Source organism: Vanessa cardui, chromosome 7 (assembly GCF_905220365.1).
Source record: "Vanessa cardui chromosome 7, ilVanCard2.1, whole genome shotgun sequence".
Taxonomy (NCBI): domain Eukaryota; kingdom Metazoa; phylum Arthropoda; class Insecta; order Lepidoptera; family Nymphalidae; genus Vanessa; species Vanessa cardui.
In genome coordinates, this window is record NC_061129.1 from 3302095 (window position 1) to 3316942 (window position 14848).

General features: G+C 31.0%; 1 protein-coding gene and 4 non-coding genes across 9 annotated transcripts; 1 reads left to right on the forward strand and 4 right to left on the reverse strand.

The window, feature by feature from the left end:
• Positions 1-1734: 1734 nt before the first annotated feature.
• Positions 1735-1853, reverse strand: LOC124531499. The gene has a single exon (XR_006966545.1). It is a non-coding gene; the product is annotated as a 5S ribosomal RNA (ribosomal RNA).
• A 503-nt stretch (positions 1854-2356) lies between these two features.
• On the reverse strand, positions 2357-2475 carry LOC124531517. Its single transcript, XR_006966563.1, has one exon. It is a non-coding gene; the product is annotated as a 5S ribosomal RNA (ribosomal RNA).
• Positions 2476-8063: 5588 nt separating this feature from the next.
• On the reverse strand, positions 8064-8182 carry LOC124531549. Its single transcript, XR_006966592.1, has one exon. It is a non-coding gene; the product is annotated as a 5S ribosomal RNA (ribosomal RNA).
• A 1098-nt stretch (positions 8183-9280) lies between these two features.
• On the forward strand, positions 9281-12231 carry LOC124531355. 5 transcript variants are annotated; one of them, XM_047105894.1, is made up of 6 exons: positions 9287-9420; positions 10046-10179; positions 10695-10801; positions 11364-11669; positions 11842-11968; positions 12051-12231. In XM_047105894.1, the coding sequence occupies exons 3-6, from the start codon at positions 10781-10783 to the stop codon at positions 12086-12088; spliced, it is 492 nt and encodes a 163-aa protein (XP_046961850.1). In that variant the 5' UTR covers positions 9287-9420; positions 10046-10179; positions 10695-10780; the 3' UTR covers positions 12089-12231. The 5 variants fall into 5 exon arrangements, with proteins under 5 accessions (XP_046961848.1, XP_046961850.1, XP_046961852.1 ...); XM_047105895.1 differs by lacking the exon at positions 9287-9420 and adding an exon at positions 9427-9558; XM_047105896.1 differs by lacking the exon at positions 10046-10179.
• Positions 12232-12460: 229 nt separating this feature from the next.
• Positions 12461-12579, reverse strand: LOC124531501. The gene has a single exon (XR_006966548.1). It is a non-coding gene; the product is annotated as a 5S ribosomal RNA (ribosomal RNA).
• Positions 12580-14848: the final 2269 nt, after the last annotated feature.

The window sequence follows — 14848 nt, forward strand, 5'->3', positions numbered from 1 at the left end:
CCAAGCTCAGTAGTGACTTGACAATACACCAAAAATATGCTTAACGATATTTACATATACCTCTCCATGTTACAGACAGCAGAGGACACCATGAGTATAGACGACCTGTCCCTTCTGGTGGAGTTAGTTCGATTTCTTCGTAATATTGATACCAACTTAAAGAAAGGAAGCTCAGCTGATAATTCAGAAACAAATCCTGAAGTTACTCATGAAGCAGTTCTCAAACCAGTAGAAGAATCACAGAGAGCAGAGCAATCAAGTTTTGAACCTTGCAGCTCATCGACTGCTAACAATATAGGATCCTCATGACGAAGACGATCCTAATTCAACGTTGAATAGAGAATTAATATCAATATTTGGAGAACCGTTGCAAACGAATGTGCAGGTAATAAAAACTTTAATATAACATTTGTACTTTTTGTGGTACACTTCAAATTTACTTATATTTATAATTTACTATATTCTTCTAATTTCTGTTAAGTAATTAGTCCGTAGCACTCATGCCACTTTGGTTTACTCTATTCGTAAAATTTAGTTTTAATTATTAATGCATTAATAAATTAATAAAGAAAGTTTGGTAAACCTGTCTAATTTACCTTTGACAATGATGATAATTGAATTTAATATAAATTAATGTTTCATAGACTAGCATTAGATCTCCAACTCGGTGTTTCAGTGAAACACCAAGTTGGAGATCTTATGCTAATAATCCTACGGCTGACAAATCCAGAGAAACGGTAACGGCAAACGCATATTGTGAAGTCCATTTCCGGAGCGATGTACGACCGACACGTAAAACTAAGTAATTATTTTACGTGCTTAAGGGTTCTAAACTTTGTATTTATGAGAAAATGTGATACTTATATTAGAATTGGTACGAGGAACAAAAATACTTATATTATAAAAAAAGTTCATGTTAATAATATTCATTTCTCATATTTCTACTGGAGCCAAAAAAGTACGAAAAGCCCTTATGACAAAAAATAGTTGATGAGAACCTGAAATATGTAAAAGGTAATTAGTGACTTTTTGATTGAAAGCACACCTTGGAAATAATACCACACCGTCTAGCAATTTCATTAAATATATATAAACACCGTGAATAGACCAAAAATCTATGTTTCTTTTACCGGTTCTTCTCGCGAGCGAAAGTACCAAAACGCGAGTTTTCTGTGGACGAAAACTAGTTGTTGATAATTTAAATTCAAAAATTAATGAAAAACTATTACACAAAACTAACAAAAACAAAAAAAAGACAACATTAAATATTAAATCTGAGCTAGTTGTTTTTAGTTTTAAATTTATTTAATAAAGGTGTTTGTTATATTTTATTTTATTTTTAGAAAAAAAAATAGAAAAAGAATACTGCTGAAGAATTAATCGATGAAGAACGAATCTCTTTCTTACAATATGTGAACAAAATAAGACTAAGACCTTTATAATAATATGTCCTTATTTTTATTAACTTCAGGATATAAGGTGTTTTATTTTTATAAATAAAATAATTGAACGTTTATAAATATTTCATTTGTTAAACCACATTGTTACCAAGTGTACATTTAGAATCTGCCCCAGGGGCAGTATATAGTATGAAATTGAAATTTTTAAATATGGAGTAATTATTATCAGTTTTCTATCTATTATGTACAATTATATACTAACAATATTAAATAAAAAATCACTCCCCAGATACTTCGCAACATTTGAAAATTTATTATCCTGAATTATAAAAAAGGCCAACGACACGCGGTGTTCCCAGGCGGTCACCCATCCAAGTACTGAACGCGCCCGACGTTGCTTAACTTCGGTGATCGGACGAGAACCGGTGTATTCAACGTGGTATGGACGTTGGCGAATGCTAGATTGAATTATAAGAATATATCACACAGAATATGGTTATCTTTATTAAATAAATCGCTAAAAAGACAACTCTGTTGTGGGAAAAGATATAGATTAAGAGTTTTATTAATTGCCATCATACGCTGAACGCATAAAACCATCATGGATATTTGATTGAGCTCGAATCAAAATCCTAGGTGTTTTTATATTTTACCGACAATATCCAGGAACAATTAAACAACTGTCGATGCTAACAAATGCTAGATAAAAATAACAATAAATAAACTGCTTATATTTTAAGAGTTCCATTAGAACATTTGTCGGTCTCTCTTTGTAGAGTAATAATATTATTTGTACATTTAATTTAATGTGTTTTTGTTTAAATGTTGCAATTTTGGTTTCAATATAAACCCAGAAACTGAATTTATACTACAATATTTATACTTAAGGAAACAAACAGAATCTTTCAAAGAAAAAAATATTCGATGTAAAATTAAATTCGACATCAGTTGCAAAAAGCCAACGACACGCGGTGTTCCCAGGCGGTCACCCATCCAAGTACTGAACGCGCCCGACGTTGCTTAACTTCGGTGATCGGACGAGAACCGGTGTATTCAACGTGGTATGGACGTTGGCGAATGTTTTATTGAATTATAAGAGTACGTCGCACAGAATATGGTTATCTTTATTAAATAACTCACTGGAAGATAACTTTGTTTTGTATACCTTAATTATATTGTAACGAAAACTATTGATACAATTACTAAATGTTGATTTATACTACTTAATAATTTGAATAGGATTTGGCTTCTATGAGATCTCAAAACTTTTTACGATGAAAAGACTGCATCTAGAGACTTGGCATTTTTTACATTTAATCTTTTTGTTTGGATCTCGTTTATTTTTTGTAAATGTATTTCTTTCTTTTTATTTTAGGTGACCTCATAATTTCTTGAACTTCAGCTACTGTTTTGCTTCGAACCCATTCTCTATCTCTTTTGTTTCTTCTCTGATTTAATTACATTGGATTTCACAATTTCACGTCATATATAAAATATAATTATTATAAATAAATATTATATTATACTAGACTCTTGCCACCGTTCCACGCGGTCAAGATTTGTACGATACCTACCTAATTAGTATTCGTTCATATTTGTAGATATTTAAGCATTAAATGTTATTAATTCTTGTGTTAACAAAATATGTTACAATAAATATTGGAATAATTAGAAACACTTTAAAATTATAATATATATAACAATAAATAATTTTACATATAGAGGGTTTTGTTATGAATTAAGTATTAGAAAATCTTGCCAAATTGTATGTGATAGTATGATTCAATAATAACTTTGCGTAAATTAAATACTTTATTTTGTGCAAAGATAAGTGTCAAACTTGTCTATTGTATGTATCTTCAAAAGATAAAAGGCAGCCCCTGTAAAGTCCCTTGTAACAAAAAATGATATCATAATGTGTCCTACAGAAATAACAAAAACAAAGAAATAATTATTGTTTACGATAATTTTTACTTTTAAATATTTCACTAACATAGAAGTAAAAGTAAAGTACAGTAACAGCCCGTAAATTTTCCACTGTTGGGTTAAGGCCTCTTTTCCTACTAAGGAGAGGGCTTGAAACATATTGCTTGGTGGAAGCTACATAAGTCTGTTTGTTAAACGTCATAAATTTTAAATATTAATAAAATCTTGAAAATATTTAGCTAAAACATCAGATGTTAAATATTAGATACACACATGATGATGCTTAACCCAAGGTGTGACGGTGCATTTGATGTATATAATTTTCTTTTAACATAAATTACACCTGTGCGAAGTCAGAATGGGTCACTAGTCTTTAAAATATCTAAGATTTACCTGATAAGTTACCCACCGTCACTGATAGTATGTTTCGCCATTTGTTTCATAATATATTGAAATTTATTTTTTAATTGATTGGAATATAAACCTACAGAGGCAGACAACTCACACTATTCATAGGTTTCGGTAAATTTTCTACTTTAAAGAGTGCTATTCTATATGCATTATCAACTTCAAAAATTTTATTGTAACTAGTTCTAGTTTCAATTGTTTAAAGTGTCTAAATGTTTTATAAGTGTCATTGAAATCAACATTTTTTTTAAATAATAATACTTGTCACATTTTGACGGTAATATTACAAAATCGCCTAGCTACACCATTTTCCTAACCAAACTCAATCAGCCCCAGGGGCATAGAAGTACTTAAAATATTACTTATACTTCATATATCTGTACGAATCTGAGTCTCATTTTTTTTGGAATCCAAGTCGAACTGTAGTTGTTTCATTCTTTCTTCTTAGTCGTTATGCCAAAAATAATTAATTATCTATAATGTCGAAAAAAGTTCGCAGGTTCCACACATCCTTTAATCTCCTGCCAAACATCTCTAATATTGTTGTATTTCAATTTAAACATTCACCTGTATGAATGTAGCTACACGAATTCGAAACACCATATTAGTTCCACTGATTGGTGGCGAATTGGTTATATCAGGAATCATTGTAATTTTTTACAGTACCAACGTGAATGATTAATGTGTAGTAAGAATCCCTTACCACCTGGTGATTCATTTGCCGAGCCACATGCGACATAAAATAACTGCCAAAACACATTTTTTGTAAAATTATGGTCTATGTAATCAATACTTTTTATTTCGTGTCGATTCCATCGCGAGTCAAATAAGGCCAAAAGCACGTTGTTCACAGATCACCCATCCAAGTACTGAAAGCGCCCGAATTTGCTTAACTTCGTTGATCGGATAAGAAAAATATGTGTAACTTCACTTCTGGTTTAGTATAAGTATTATTGCTGATTATAAAACTCATAACAACATAAAATTAAATCTTAGTACCTCGTAGTTGACGCCTATTTATTTGATGACAGAAAACTTCATTCTATGCTTGGTGGAGTCCCATTATAGTACAGAACGATGATAAAATATAATAAATAATCATCGACTCACAAACAGACCATGGAAATATAAAACTTCTAAAATCCTTTATAACAATGGAAAAAAGCTGTAGAGATAACGAAACAAAGAAATACTAAATGTTAAGTGGCAATTATTAGTAAAACGCAATAAAACCTCCAACATATAATATAATCTTTATAAGATTAACAAGGATTGGATATTCTCTTTATTTCTTGAACAACTTCTACCTGCGCTGAGAATAATAGAAGTACCTATAACAAAGATGCAACCGGCTTTTTAGGGCTTTTATGTTAGGGAGTATATTCGGAGGACCCCACTTCTCCTTTCGATGACTTTTTCATTCAAATCTCCTTCATTTCTTGTTAGAAGTCACTCATGCTACTTTTGTTTACTCTATTTGTAAAATTTTGTTTTAAGCATTAGTGCATTAATAAATGAATAAAGTTTAGTAAACCATTCTAATTTACCTTTGATAATGATAATAATTGAATTTATTATAAATTAATGTTTCATAGACCACTGAAAAATCGAGTTGGAGATCTTATGCTAATAATCAGACGGCTGACAAATCCAGACAAATAGAAACATCAAACGCATATTGTGAAGTCCATTTCCGGAGCGATGTACGACCAACACATAAAAGTAAGTAATTATTTTACGAGGTTAAGGGTTTTGAACTTTGTATTTGTGAGAAAATGTGATACTATAGCATTGGTACGAGAAACCAAAATACACTTATTATAACAAAAGTTCATCTTTATAATTTTACTCATACTACTACGGGACTCAAAAAAAGTACGAAAAGCCCTTATTGCCAAAAAAAAAGTTGATGAGAATCTGAAATATGTAAAAGGTAATTAGTGAGTTTATGGTTGAAAGCACACGGTAATGATACCATACCGTCTAGCTATTTCATTAAATATATATAAACACCTTAAATGAAATAAATATTTTTGTATTTTCGCGTGAGGAAGTTTATAAAAAGTTAAAAAGACTTGATAAGTCCAAAGGCCCGGGCCCTGATAATATTCCACCAATATTTTTAGTTCAATGTGCAGTGGCTATATCATGGCCGTTGTCGTTAATTTACAATAGATCCTTAGAAACTGGTGAATTCCCGGATATTTGGAAAGAGTCACGTATCGTTCCAATCTTTAAATCTGGTAAACAAGAACTAATTATAAATTATCACGCCATATCAATTATTTCACCCATGGCCAAAGCTTTTGAACCACTCGTCTATTCGCATTTATACAACCATATAAAAAATGACATCAACGACAACCAACATGGTTTTATAAGTAAACGCTCTACGGTAACTAATCTATCACTGCATGTTTCCAATCTGGCTGATTGTATTGATAAAGGTCTACAGGTCGATGCCATATACACGGACTTTTCTAAAGCCTTTGACAAGGTTAACCACAGCATCCTTTTACGTAAATTGGAGTCATATGGAATTTCTGATCACCTACTTGAATGGTGCAAAACATATCTTACTGGTAGAATATCTAGAGTAGCTATCTGGGGTCATCAATCAACACCATTTATAGCCTCTTCAGGTGTACCACAGGCATCTAACCTGGGGCAACTATTTTTCAATATATATATATATATATCAATGATATTGTAACTACATTTAAAAATTCTTACGCGAGTTTATTTGCTGATGATTTAAAACTAAGTAAAACAATTACCAATGACTTAGAAGTAGTGTTACTACAAGACGATCTACATAAACTAGTCGATTGGTGTGATAAAAATAAAAAGGTCTTGAATATCAACAAATGTCATCATATAAAGTTTACCCGTAAAAAGACCATTATAAATAAATAATAAATAAATAAATAACAGATCTCTCGGCTTTGTTCTGAGATACTCCAAAGATTTCAAACGTTCTACAACTCCATTAACGCTATTTAATTGTTTCGTTCGTAGCAGATTAGACTATTGTTGTTCAATCTGGTCCCCGTTTACAAAATTTCAAATAAACAGAATAGAAAAAGTACAAAAAAAGTTTCTTCGTCAATTGTCATATAGTTTTTAGAATAAATTTGAATACTTATAATGAAAGATGCAAAGATTTCAACATACATAGCCTGGAAAACAGACGAAAACTCTTAGCAATGAAATTTTTATTTAATTTATTCAATAATGATATAGACTGTCCAGAACTCTTATCAAGATTTTACTTAAACGTACCACGCAACAATTCTCGTAGTGTTAGTTGTTAATTTCTTCTATACGCGACCATATAGAACACAATTTGGTAAAAATTCTATTATTCCGAGGCTATCTTTATTATTTATTAGTATTTGTAAGCAAATTAAGGATTTAGACATCTGCTATGATACGCGCTCTCTGTTCATTAAAAAAATAAATGAATTTATTTGTACAGCCCAGTTGTAATTAGTGTATTGTTATTGTTACTCCTAACATAAACTAATTCAATGAAATGTTGTAATCTAGAGAAATATAAATATTAAAGTTAATTTTTATAATATTAATAATATTTCTTGATTATTTAATAGTTTAGTGGAATTGTTATATTGTATGTATTCAATGTGTTATTGTATGTACTGTTGGTTGTCCTAAGTAAATAAATAAATGGACCAAAAAACCTATGTTTCTTTGACCGGTTCTTCTCGCGAGAGAAAGTACCAAAACACAAGTTTTCTGCGGACGACAACTAATTGTTGATAATTTAAATTCATAAATTAATGAAGAACTATTACACAAAACTAACAAAAACAAAATACAACAACATTAAATATTAAATATTAGCTAGTTGTTTTTAGTTTTAAATTTATTTAATAAAGGTGTTTATTATATTTTATTTTATTTTTAGAAAAGAAAAATAGAAAAAGAAAACTGCTGAAGAATTAATCAATGAAGAACGAATCTCTTTATTACAATATGAGACCAAAACAAGACTAAAACCTTTAGAATATGTCCTTATTTTTATCAATATTTGGAACAACTTCAGGATATAAAGTGTTTTTTTTTATAAATAAAATATTGAACGTTTATAAATATTTTATTTGTTAAACCACATTGTTACCAAGTGTACATTTAGAATCTACCCCAGGGGCAGTATATAGTATGAAATTGATATTCATAAATATGGAGTAATTATTTTCAGTTTTCTATCTATTTTATCTACAATTATATATTAACAATATTAAATAAAAAATCACTCCCCAGATACTTCACATCATTTGAAACTTTATTATCCTGAATTATAAAAAAGGCCAACGACACGCGGTGTTGCCAGGCGGTCACCCATCCAAGTACTGAACGCGCCCGACGTTGCTTAACTTCGGTGATCGGACGAGAACCGGTGTATTCAACGTGGTATGGACGTTGGCGAATGTTACATTGAATTATAAGAATATATCACACATAATGTGGTTATCTTTATTAAGTAAATCGCTGGGAGACAACTCTGTTGTGGGAAAAGATGTAGATGTAGGTTATTTCTGTGTAATAGCTTTCGTAATTCTAACAATCTCGCATAATTTCAGTATTTACATAATTGCTTTATTCATCTTCACTAATAAATGAGATTACTCTGAATTTCTAAGCCCGTAAACATAAAATTTATATCAGAAGAAGCGTAGTTATGTTTTGCAGTTTGAAGATTTATATGAAAAATTAAGTTTTATGTTTTAATTATAATGCATTTATAAATAGTAAAACAAGTGATATTACACAAGACAGATGTTACTTACAGTAATTTGTACTAGAATGATAATGTCCTTCGTTTGGGCAAAGGCTTCTCTTTTTTGAGTATATAGAGTTTCCGCCAAGAATCATCTTAATTAGATTCACTTCCTCTTACCACAATGTCATCACGGCTCAAGGAAGTCTAATCTTATTGTCGCGTGGATTCCGTATCTGTATTTGTTCGCATTGAAATATATAATTTTAATTTTTTCAACAGTAAATATCATTACATTTAGACCTTTTTGTTATGAATCAAGTATAAGAAAACGATGCCAAATATATAGGATATCGTGAGAATGATTTATTTCAAATTATTGTAAATTAAAGACTTTATTTGGTGCAATGATAAGTACTAAACTTGGCTATTGTGGGTATCTTCAAACGATAAAAGATAGCCCCTGTGAAGTCCCTTGTAACAAGAAATAATGATATCATAATATGTCCTACAGTAATAATAAAAACAAATAAATAATTATTATAGTTTACTATTATTTTTTAATTTAAATATTTCACTAACGAATGTCAATGTTAAAAGTAATAAATTTTAATACGATAATGAAATTAATGAAACCTTGAAGATATTTAGTTAAAACATCAGATGTAAAATATTAGATATAAACATGTTGTTGCTTAACCCAGGGTGCATGGGATGCATTTGATGTACATAATTTTGCATATAATGTAATTGTCTTTTTTCATTAATTACATCCATACGAATCCGGATTGAGTCACTAGTCTTTAAAATATCTTAGATTTACCTGATAAATTACCCACCGTCACTGATAGTATGTTTCGCCATTTGTTTCATAATATATTGAAATTCATTTTCTACTTGATTGGAATATTACTACAGAGGCAGGCAACTCAGACTATTCATAGGGTTCGTTAGTTTTTCTACCTTACAGAGTGTTAGTTTATATGCATCATCAACTCCAATAATTTTAGTGTAGTTCCATTCTTAATTATTTATACTGTCTAAAAATGTTTTATAAGTGTCATTGAAAACAACATTTTGACGGTAATATTACAAAATCGTCTAGCTATACCATTTTCCTAACCAAACTCAATCAGCCCCAGGGGCATGGAAGTATTTAAAATATTACTGATACATTCATATCTGTATAAATCTGGGTTTAAATTTCTTTGTGAATCCTAGTCGGACAGTAATTTTTTCATTCTTCCTTCTTAATCATGATGATAATTCGTAAGTACACATATTTTTTTTAACTGCCAAATATCAGTAATTAATAAAAAACATTTTTTGTATTTTGATTTTAACACTCACCCGAGTCGGTGTAAATTCTCGAATACGAGCACCATCTTAGTTCCCCTGATTGTTGGCGAATTGGTGATATTAGGAATAATGGTTATTTTGTACAGTATCAACGTGTATGGGTATTGTTCATCATGTGGCTTATTTGTCGGGCCACCTATGGCATAAAATAACTGACAAAAGACTTTTTTGTAATATTATATGTACTGTGTAACCAATTTTTTTATAATAGCACCTTCTTTTCACCGCGTGTCGGTTCCACCTCGAATAAAAAAGGTCAAAGGCACGTTGTTCGCAGATCTCCCATCCAAGTACTGAAAGCGCCCGACGTTGCTTAACTTCGGTGATCGGACAAGAAACATATGTGTAACTTTACTTCTGGTTTAATATAAGTATTTCTGCTGATTATAAAATTCATAGCAACATTAGATCTTATTTTGGTGTTCCGTAGTTGATGCCTATTTAATTCATGACAGACAATTTTATTCCATGCTTATTACACACCCATTATAGTATAGAACGAAGGTAGAATATAATAAATAATCATCTACTCATAAACAGACTGTGGAAATATAAAACGTCTAAAATCCTTTATAACAATTGAAATAAAAGTCGTAGAGATATCGAAATAATCAATCCTAAATTTTGTTTGGCATTTATTAGTAAAACACAATAAAACCTCCTACTAATAATATAATCATTATAAGATTAACAAGGATTGGATATTCTCTTTATTTCTTGAACAACTTCTACCTGCGCTGAAAACAATAGAAGTACCTATCACAACGAAGCAACCGGCTTTTTACGGCTTTATGTTGGGGAGTATATTTGTAAGACCCCACTTCTCCTTTCGATGACATATTTCTTTTAAATTTTTTCAGTTCTTGTTAGAAGTCCAGTGCTGTAGGTGTGTCAGTAAAATAATTTCAAATAGTGGTGTCAATTTTATTTAATACTTGACAATTAAATGGTATTGCATACTATGTCGGTAAGTTATCACTTATCACTATTCATCAATATGTTCATCTCAGTTCATAAAAGAACATTGTAAAAAGGATGAGATGACTATCCCTCCATCATTTCGGTATTAAAATTAAGTAAGGTCAATATAGGTAACATTTAAGAGAGCCCGTGTTTTAAAAACTATTAAGTCTTTATGTACAATTATATTAACACATTTCTCTCTACTACTACCCTCTGCTTCCAAACCTCCGAATAATTTATAAAATATTATTTGATGTAACATATCTTTCGAGGTACGGGAGAGTCTTACTCTTCTACTATTTATTCTTACTATTTATTCTAAGCTCAGGGCATATTATGAACATATATATTCATAAACACTGCATCAATTGTTAGTGACTCAATTCAACCCCATTACCATTGTTACCCAATTCAGTAAAATGTTATAAATACGGAGCTCTTTACTTAAAATGCTAATAAATAATCATATTGACCTATATAACCATTAAGATTCCAAGCTCAGTAGTGATTTGACAATACACCAAAAATATGCTTAACGTTATTTAAATATACACTCCATGTTACAGACAGCAGAGGATACCATAAGTATAGACGATCTGTCCCTTCTGGTGGAGTTAGTTCGATTTCTTAGTAATATTGACACCAACTTAAAGAAAGGAAGCTCAGCTGATAATTCAGAAACAAATCCTGAAGTTACTCATGAAGCAGTTCTCAAACCAGTAGAAGAATCACATAGAGCAGAGCAATCAAGTTTTGAACCTTGCAGCTCATCGACTGCTAACAATATTCCTCATGATGAAGACGATCCTAATTCAACGTTGAATAGAGAATTAATATCAATATTTGGAGAACCGTTGCAATCGAATGTACAGGTAATAGCAAATTTATTATTACATTTGTAATATTTGATACACTTTACCAAATTTTTAAATTTCTGTTAAGTAAATCATCAGCTACACTTACGCTACTTTGGTTTATTCTATGAGTAAATTCAGTATTAGATAGTAATACAATTAACACATTGAATTATATCATGTTTCATAGACCACTGAAACACCGAGTTGGAGATCTTATGCAAATAATCCTACGGCTGACAAATCTAGAAAAACAGAAATAGCAAACGCATATTGTGAAGTCCATTTCTGGAGCGATGTACGACCAACACATAAAAGTAAGTAATTATTTATACGTAGTCGGGGTTTTGAATTTTATTATTTATTTATATTGTTTATTATACTTTATTCTATTTTTAGAAAAGAAAAATAGAAAAAGAAAAGGGCTGAAGAATTAATCAATGAAGAACGAAACTCTTTCTTACAATATGTGACCAAAACAAGACTAAGTAAGACCTTTAGAATATGTCCTTATTTTTATCGATATTTGGAACAACTTCAGGGTATAAAGTGTTTTTTTATAAATAAAATATTGAACGTTTATAAATATTTTATTTGTTAAACCACATTGAACTTTCTTTTAATTTTTTAATGTTCACTTAATATAGTGTACATATAGAATCTGCCCCAGGGGCAGTATAGTAAAAGATGTCCAGTATATAGTATCAATCTATATATCATCTACAATTATATAGTAACCATATTAAAAAAAAAATAATCCCCAAATACTTCGCATAATTTGAAACTTGTATTACCCTGAATATAAAAAAGGCCAACGACACGCGGTGTTCCCAGGCGGTCACCCATCCAAGTACTGAACGCGCCCGACGTTGCTTAACTTCGGTGATCGGACGAGAACCGGTGTATTCAACGTGGTATGGACGTTGGCAATTTATGTACCAAATTATTCCATTATTACAGAATTGTGTACATGTGTATCATACATAATTTAACCAACAGTGCATGTCACTAAACAGACTTTCATTTGGTAATATAAATGACTTACAATACAATGTTATATACAATTAAACTAATATATAACTACGTATATATAATGTTGGTCGGAAATAGAACTAATTTATATTAAGTAAAGGTTACATCCGACCATACATTAATTTCTTAAGAATTAATAGAGATTTCTTTTTTTCTTTTGTCCTATCATTAAATAAAGTACTATGTCATTAGATTATATATTTAATCTTATCAAGACAATGATATATGTGTCATTCAAGAGTCAAATAGAAGAGTTCGTTAAACCTTTTAAAACGGTATTTAAAGGTTATAGAAATAAATATAATGCACGAGCAATAGACAATGTATTTATAATTAGTTTTGCGTACTACTTAATATTGTAATATATGACTAGAGCAAGACCAAACGAATAAGGAAGTCACATCCGCTCCGGCTGTGTGTTCTATTTCATTAAATTCTTGACATGTGTTTAAAAATGGAACGTTGTGTTATCGTTATAACGTATTTTATAGGGAAGACAAGTGAAACCAGTCATTTTCAATAAAGCCATATATTATACGAGATAGATCAAATCATGTTTTTATCTAAACGTAACGTCACAGTTGATGTGATCAACAATTTATTAATATGCAAATTTTTATCGGACTTTGAACTTTCTTACAAAATATCCAAGTACACAAATTGCAATGACAATCATCAGCATACGTTCACAGTACGAAGCAAATAATTCCATTTTCACTTGAAACAGCGCAAGTTTCCACCGACGCTTCAGATTCAAAGAAAAAGCCGACGATATCCAGCGACGACCCGCGAAGCTATATCCTTCCACATCACGATCGAGCGATCATCGCATCACGAAGGAAAAAATCGATTCGATGACGTCATCCAGCTCCTTGCTGAAAGGGGACAGCTGGGCTTCATAAGTCGGAGTCGTCTTATCCTTGCCGTTCACCATAAGGTGGCAATTGGGTCCAACCATAGACACCTTGTCTCCCTTCCACCTCTTAGTGATGATAACTTTACCACCGCTACCCACTAAGTTCACGGTGCCGGTATTATCGACCACCTCCACCCGGCAGTCATTGCCGATCACTTCAATTTCACCTTGATTTATTTTCACTCTCACGACACAATTATTTCCAACCACCTTAAGACTGGTGGGATTAGACTCCATGGTCACTTTCTTCTTGTTACCGAGGACAGAGTACTGTTTCATTTTGATTGAATTTAATAGAGCAGTCTATTTAAAAGAGCGTCTTGTTCGTGCTGTGTTCAGCGTGCGAATGATTTGAATTTGGAAGCCGCGCTGCTTATAAGCTTTGAAGCATCGCGCTCGCTCAGCGTGCGATAAGGGATCCCCCTATGTATGAATCATCCATTGATGATCGCGAATCCGTAACCTCATGCCGTGATTTTTCAAGTGTATCGAACGTAATTAATATGACATTGTTGTTATTCCCCGTTTATATTAAAAAAAGGTGAACTATCACTGGATAAATGGTTCTTTTTTTAAATTTTATTTTTCCATCGAAGTGTTCTATATTTAAATTTACGCGAAATCTGTATTTTGATTTTTAAGAGCGTTTTTCTCTGGAAGACGTTGGGATCTAATTATACGTCTTTTCGCGGTAGGAACAGCTGTCCGTGTGATATTTTCGTGTTGACGGGTGATTTCCTTGTTTAATTTTACGATGTTTTTAAAGCGAATCTCGCAACGTTTCATTATCGTTTCTCGTAACATCATGTAACTTTATATGTTGTTTCTGTCTTTTCTGACAATTTAAATGTTTATTTTTATTATTTATAGATGTACAAAGTTCTAATACAAGAAATATAATTTGGAATCGTTTTGTAGATAAATATACTATTAATAAAACTTTTCCATCCAAATAAACACTTAAATTTTTATTATGTATTGTTAAGTTCGAATAATCTAAATGCTAATTTAATGAAAGTTACCAATTTTAATCAAATCGGGGAAATACCGAATGTTTTTATACGAAGTCTGAATAGCAACAAACTAGATGATATACGATTTATATACTATAATTCTAATTATATTCGTATTTAAAACAATGACAAGCATTAAATGGCATAAAAATAATATATCCTATCCTATACTATCCTACTATAATATTATAAATGTGAAAGTTTGTGAAGATGGATGTATATTTGTTGCTCTTTCA

What these genes read in the sequence shown, in the direction of transcription:
- LOC124531355 (XM_047105892.1), top strand. Translation starts at nt 9,328, where the DNA reads ATGTTTCGCCATTTGTTTCATAATATATTGAAATTCATTTTCTACTTG. An exon ending in CAACTCAGACTATTCATAGG is followed by an intron (nt 9,421 to 11,363) that starts GTTCGTTAGTTT and finishes TCCATGTTACAG; the next exon opens with ACAGCAGAGGATACCATAAG. An exon ending in TGTACGACCAACACATAAAA is followed by an intron (nt 11,969 to 12,050) that starts GTAAGTAATTAT and finishes TTCTATTTTTAG; the next exon opens with AAAAGAAAAATAGAAAAAGA.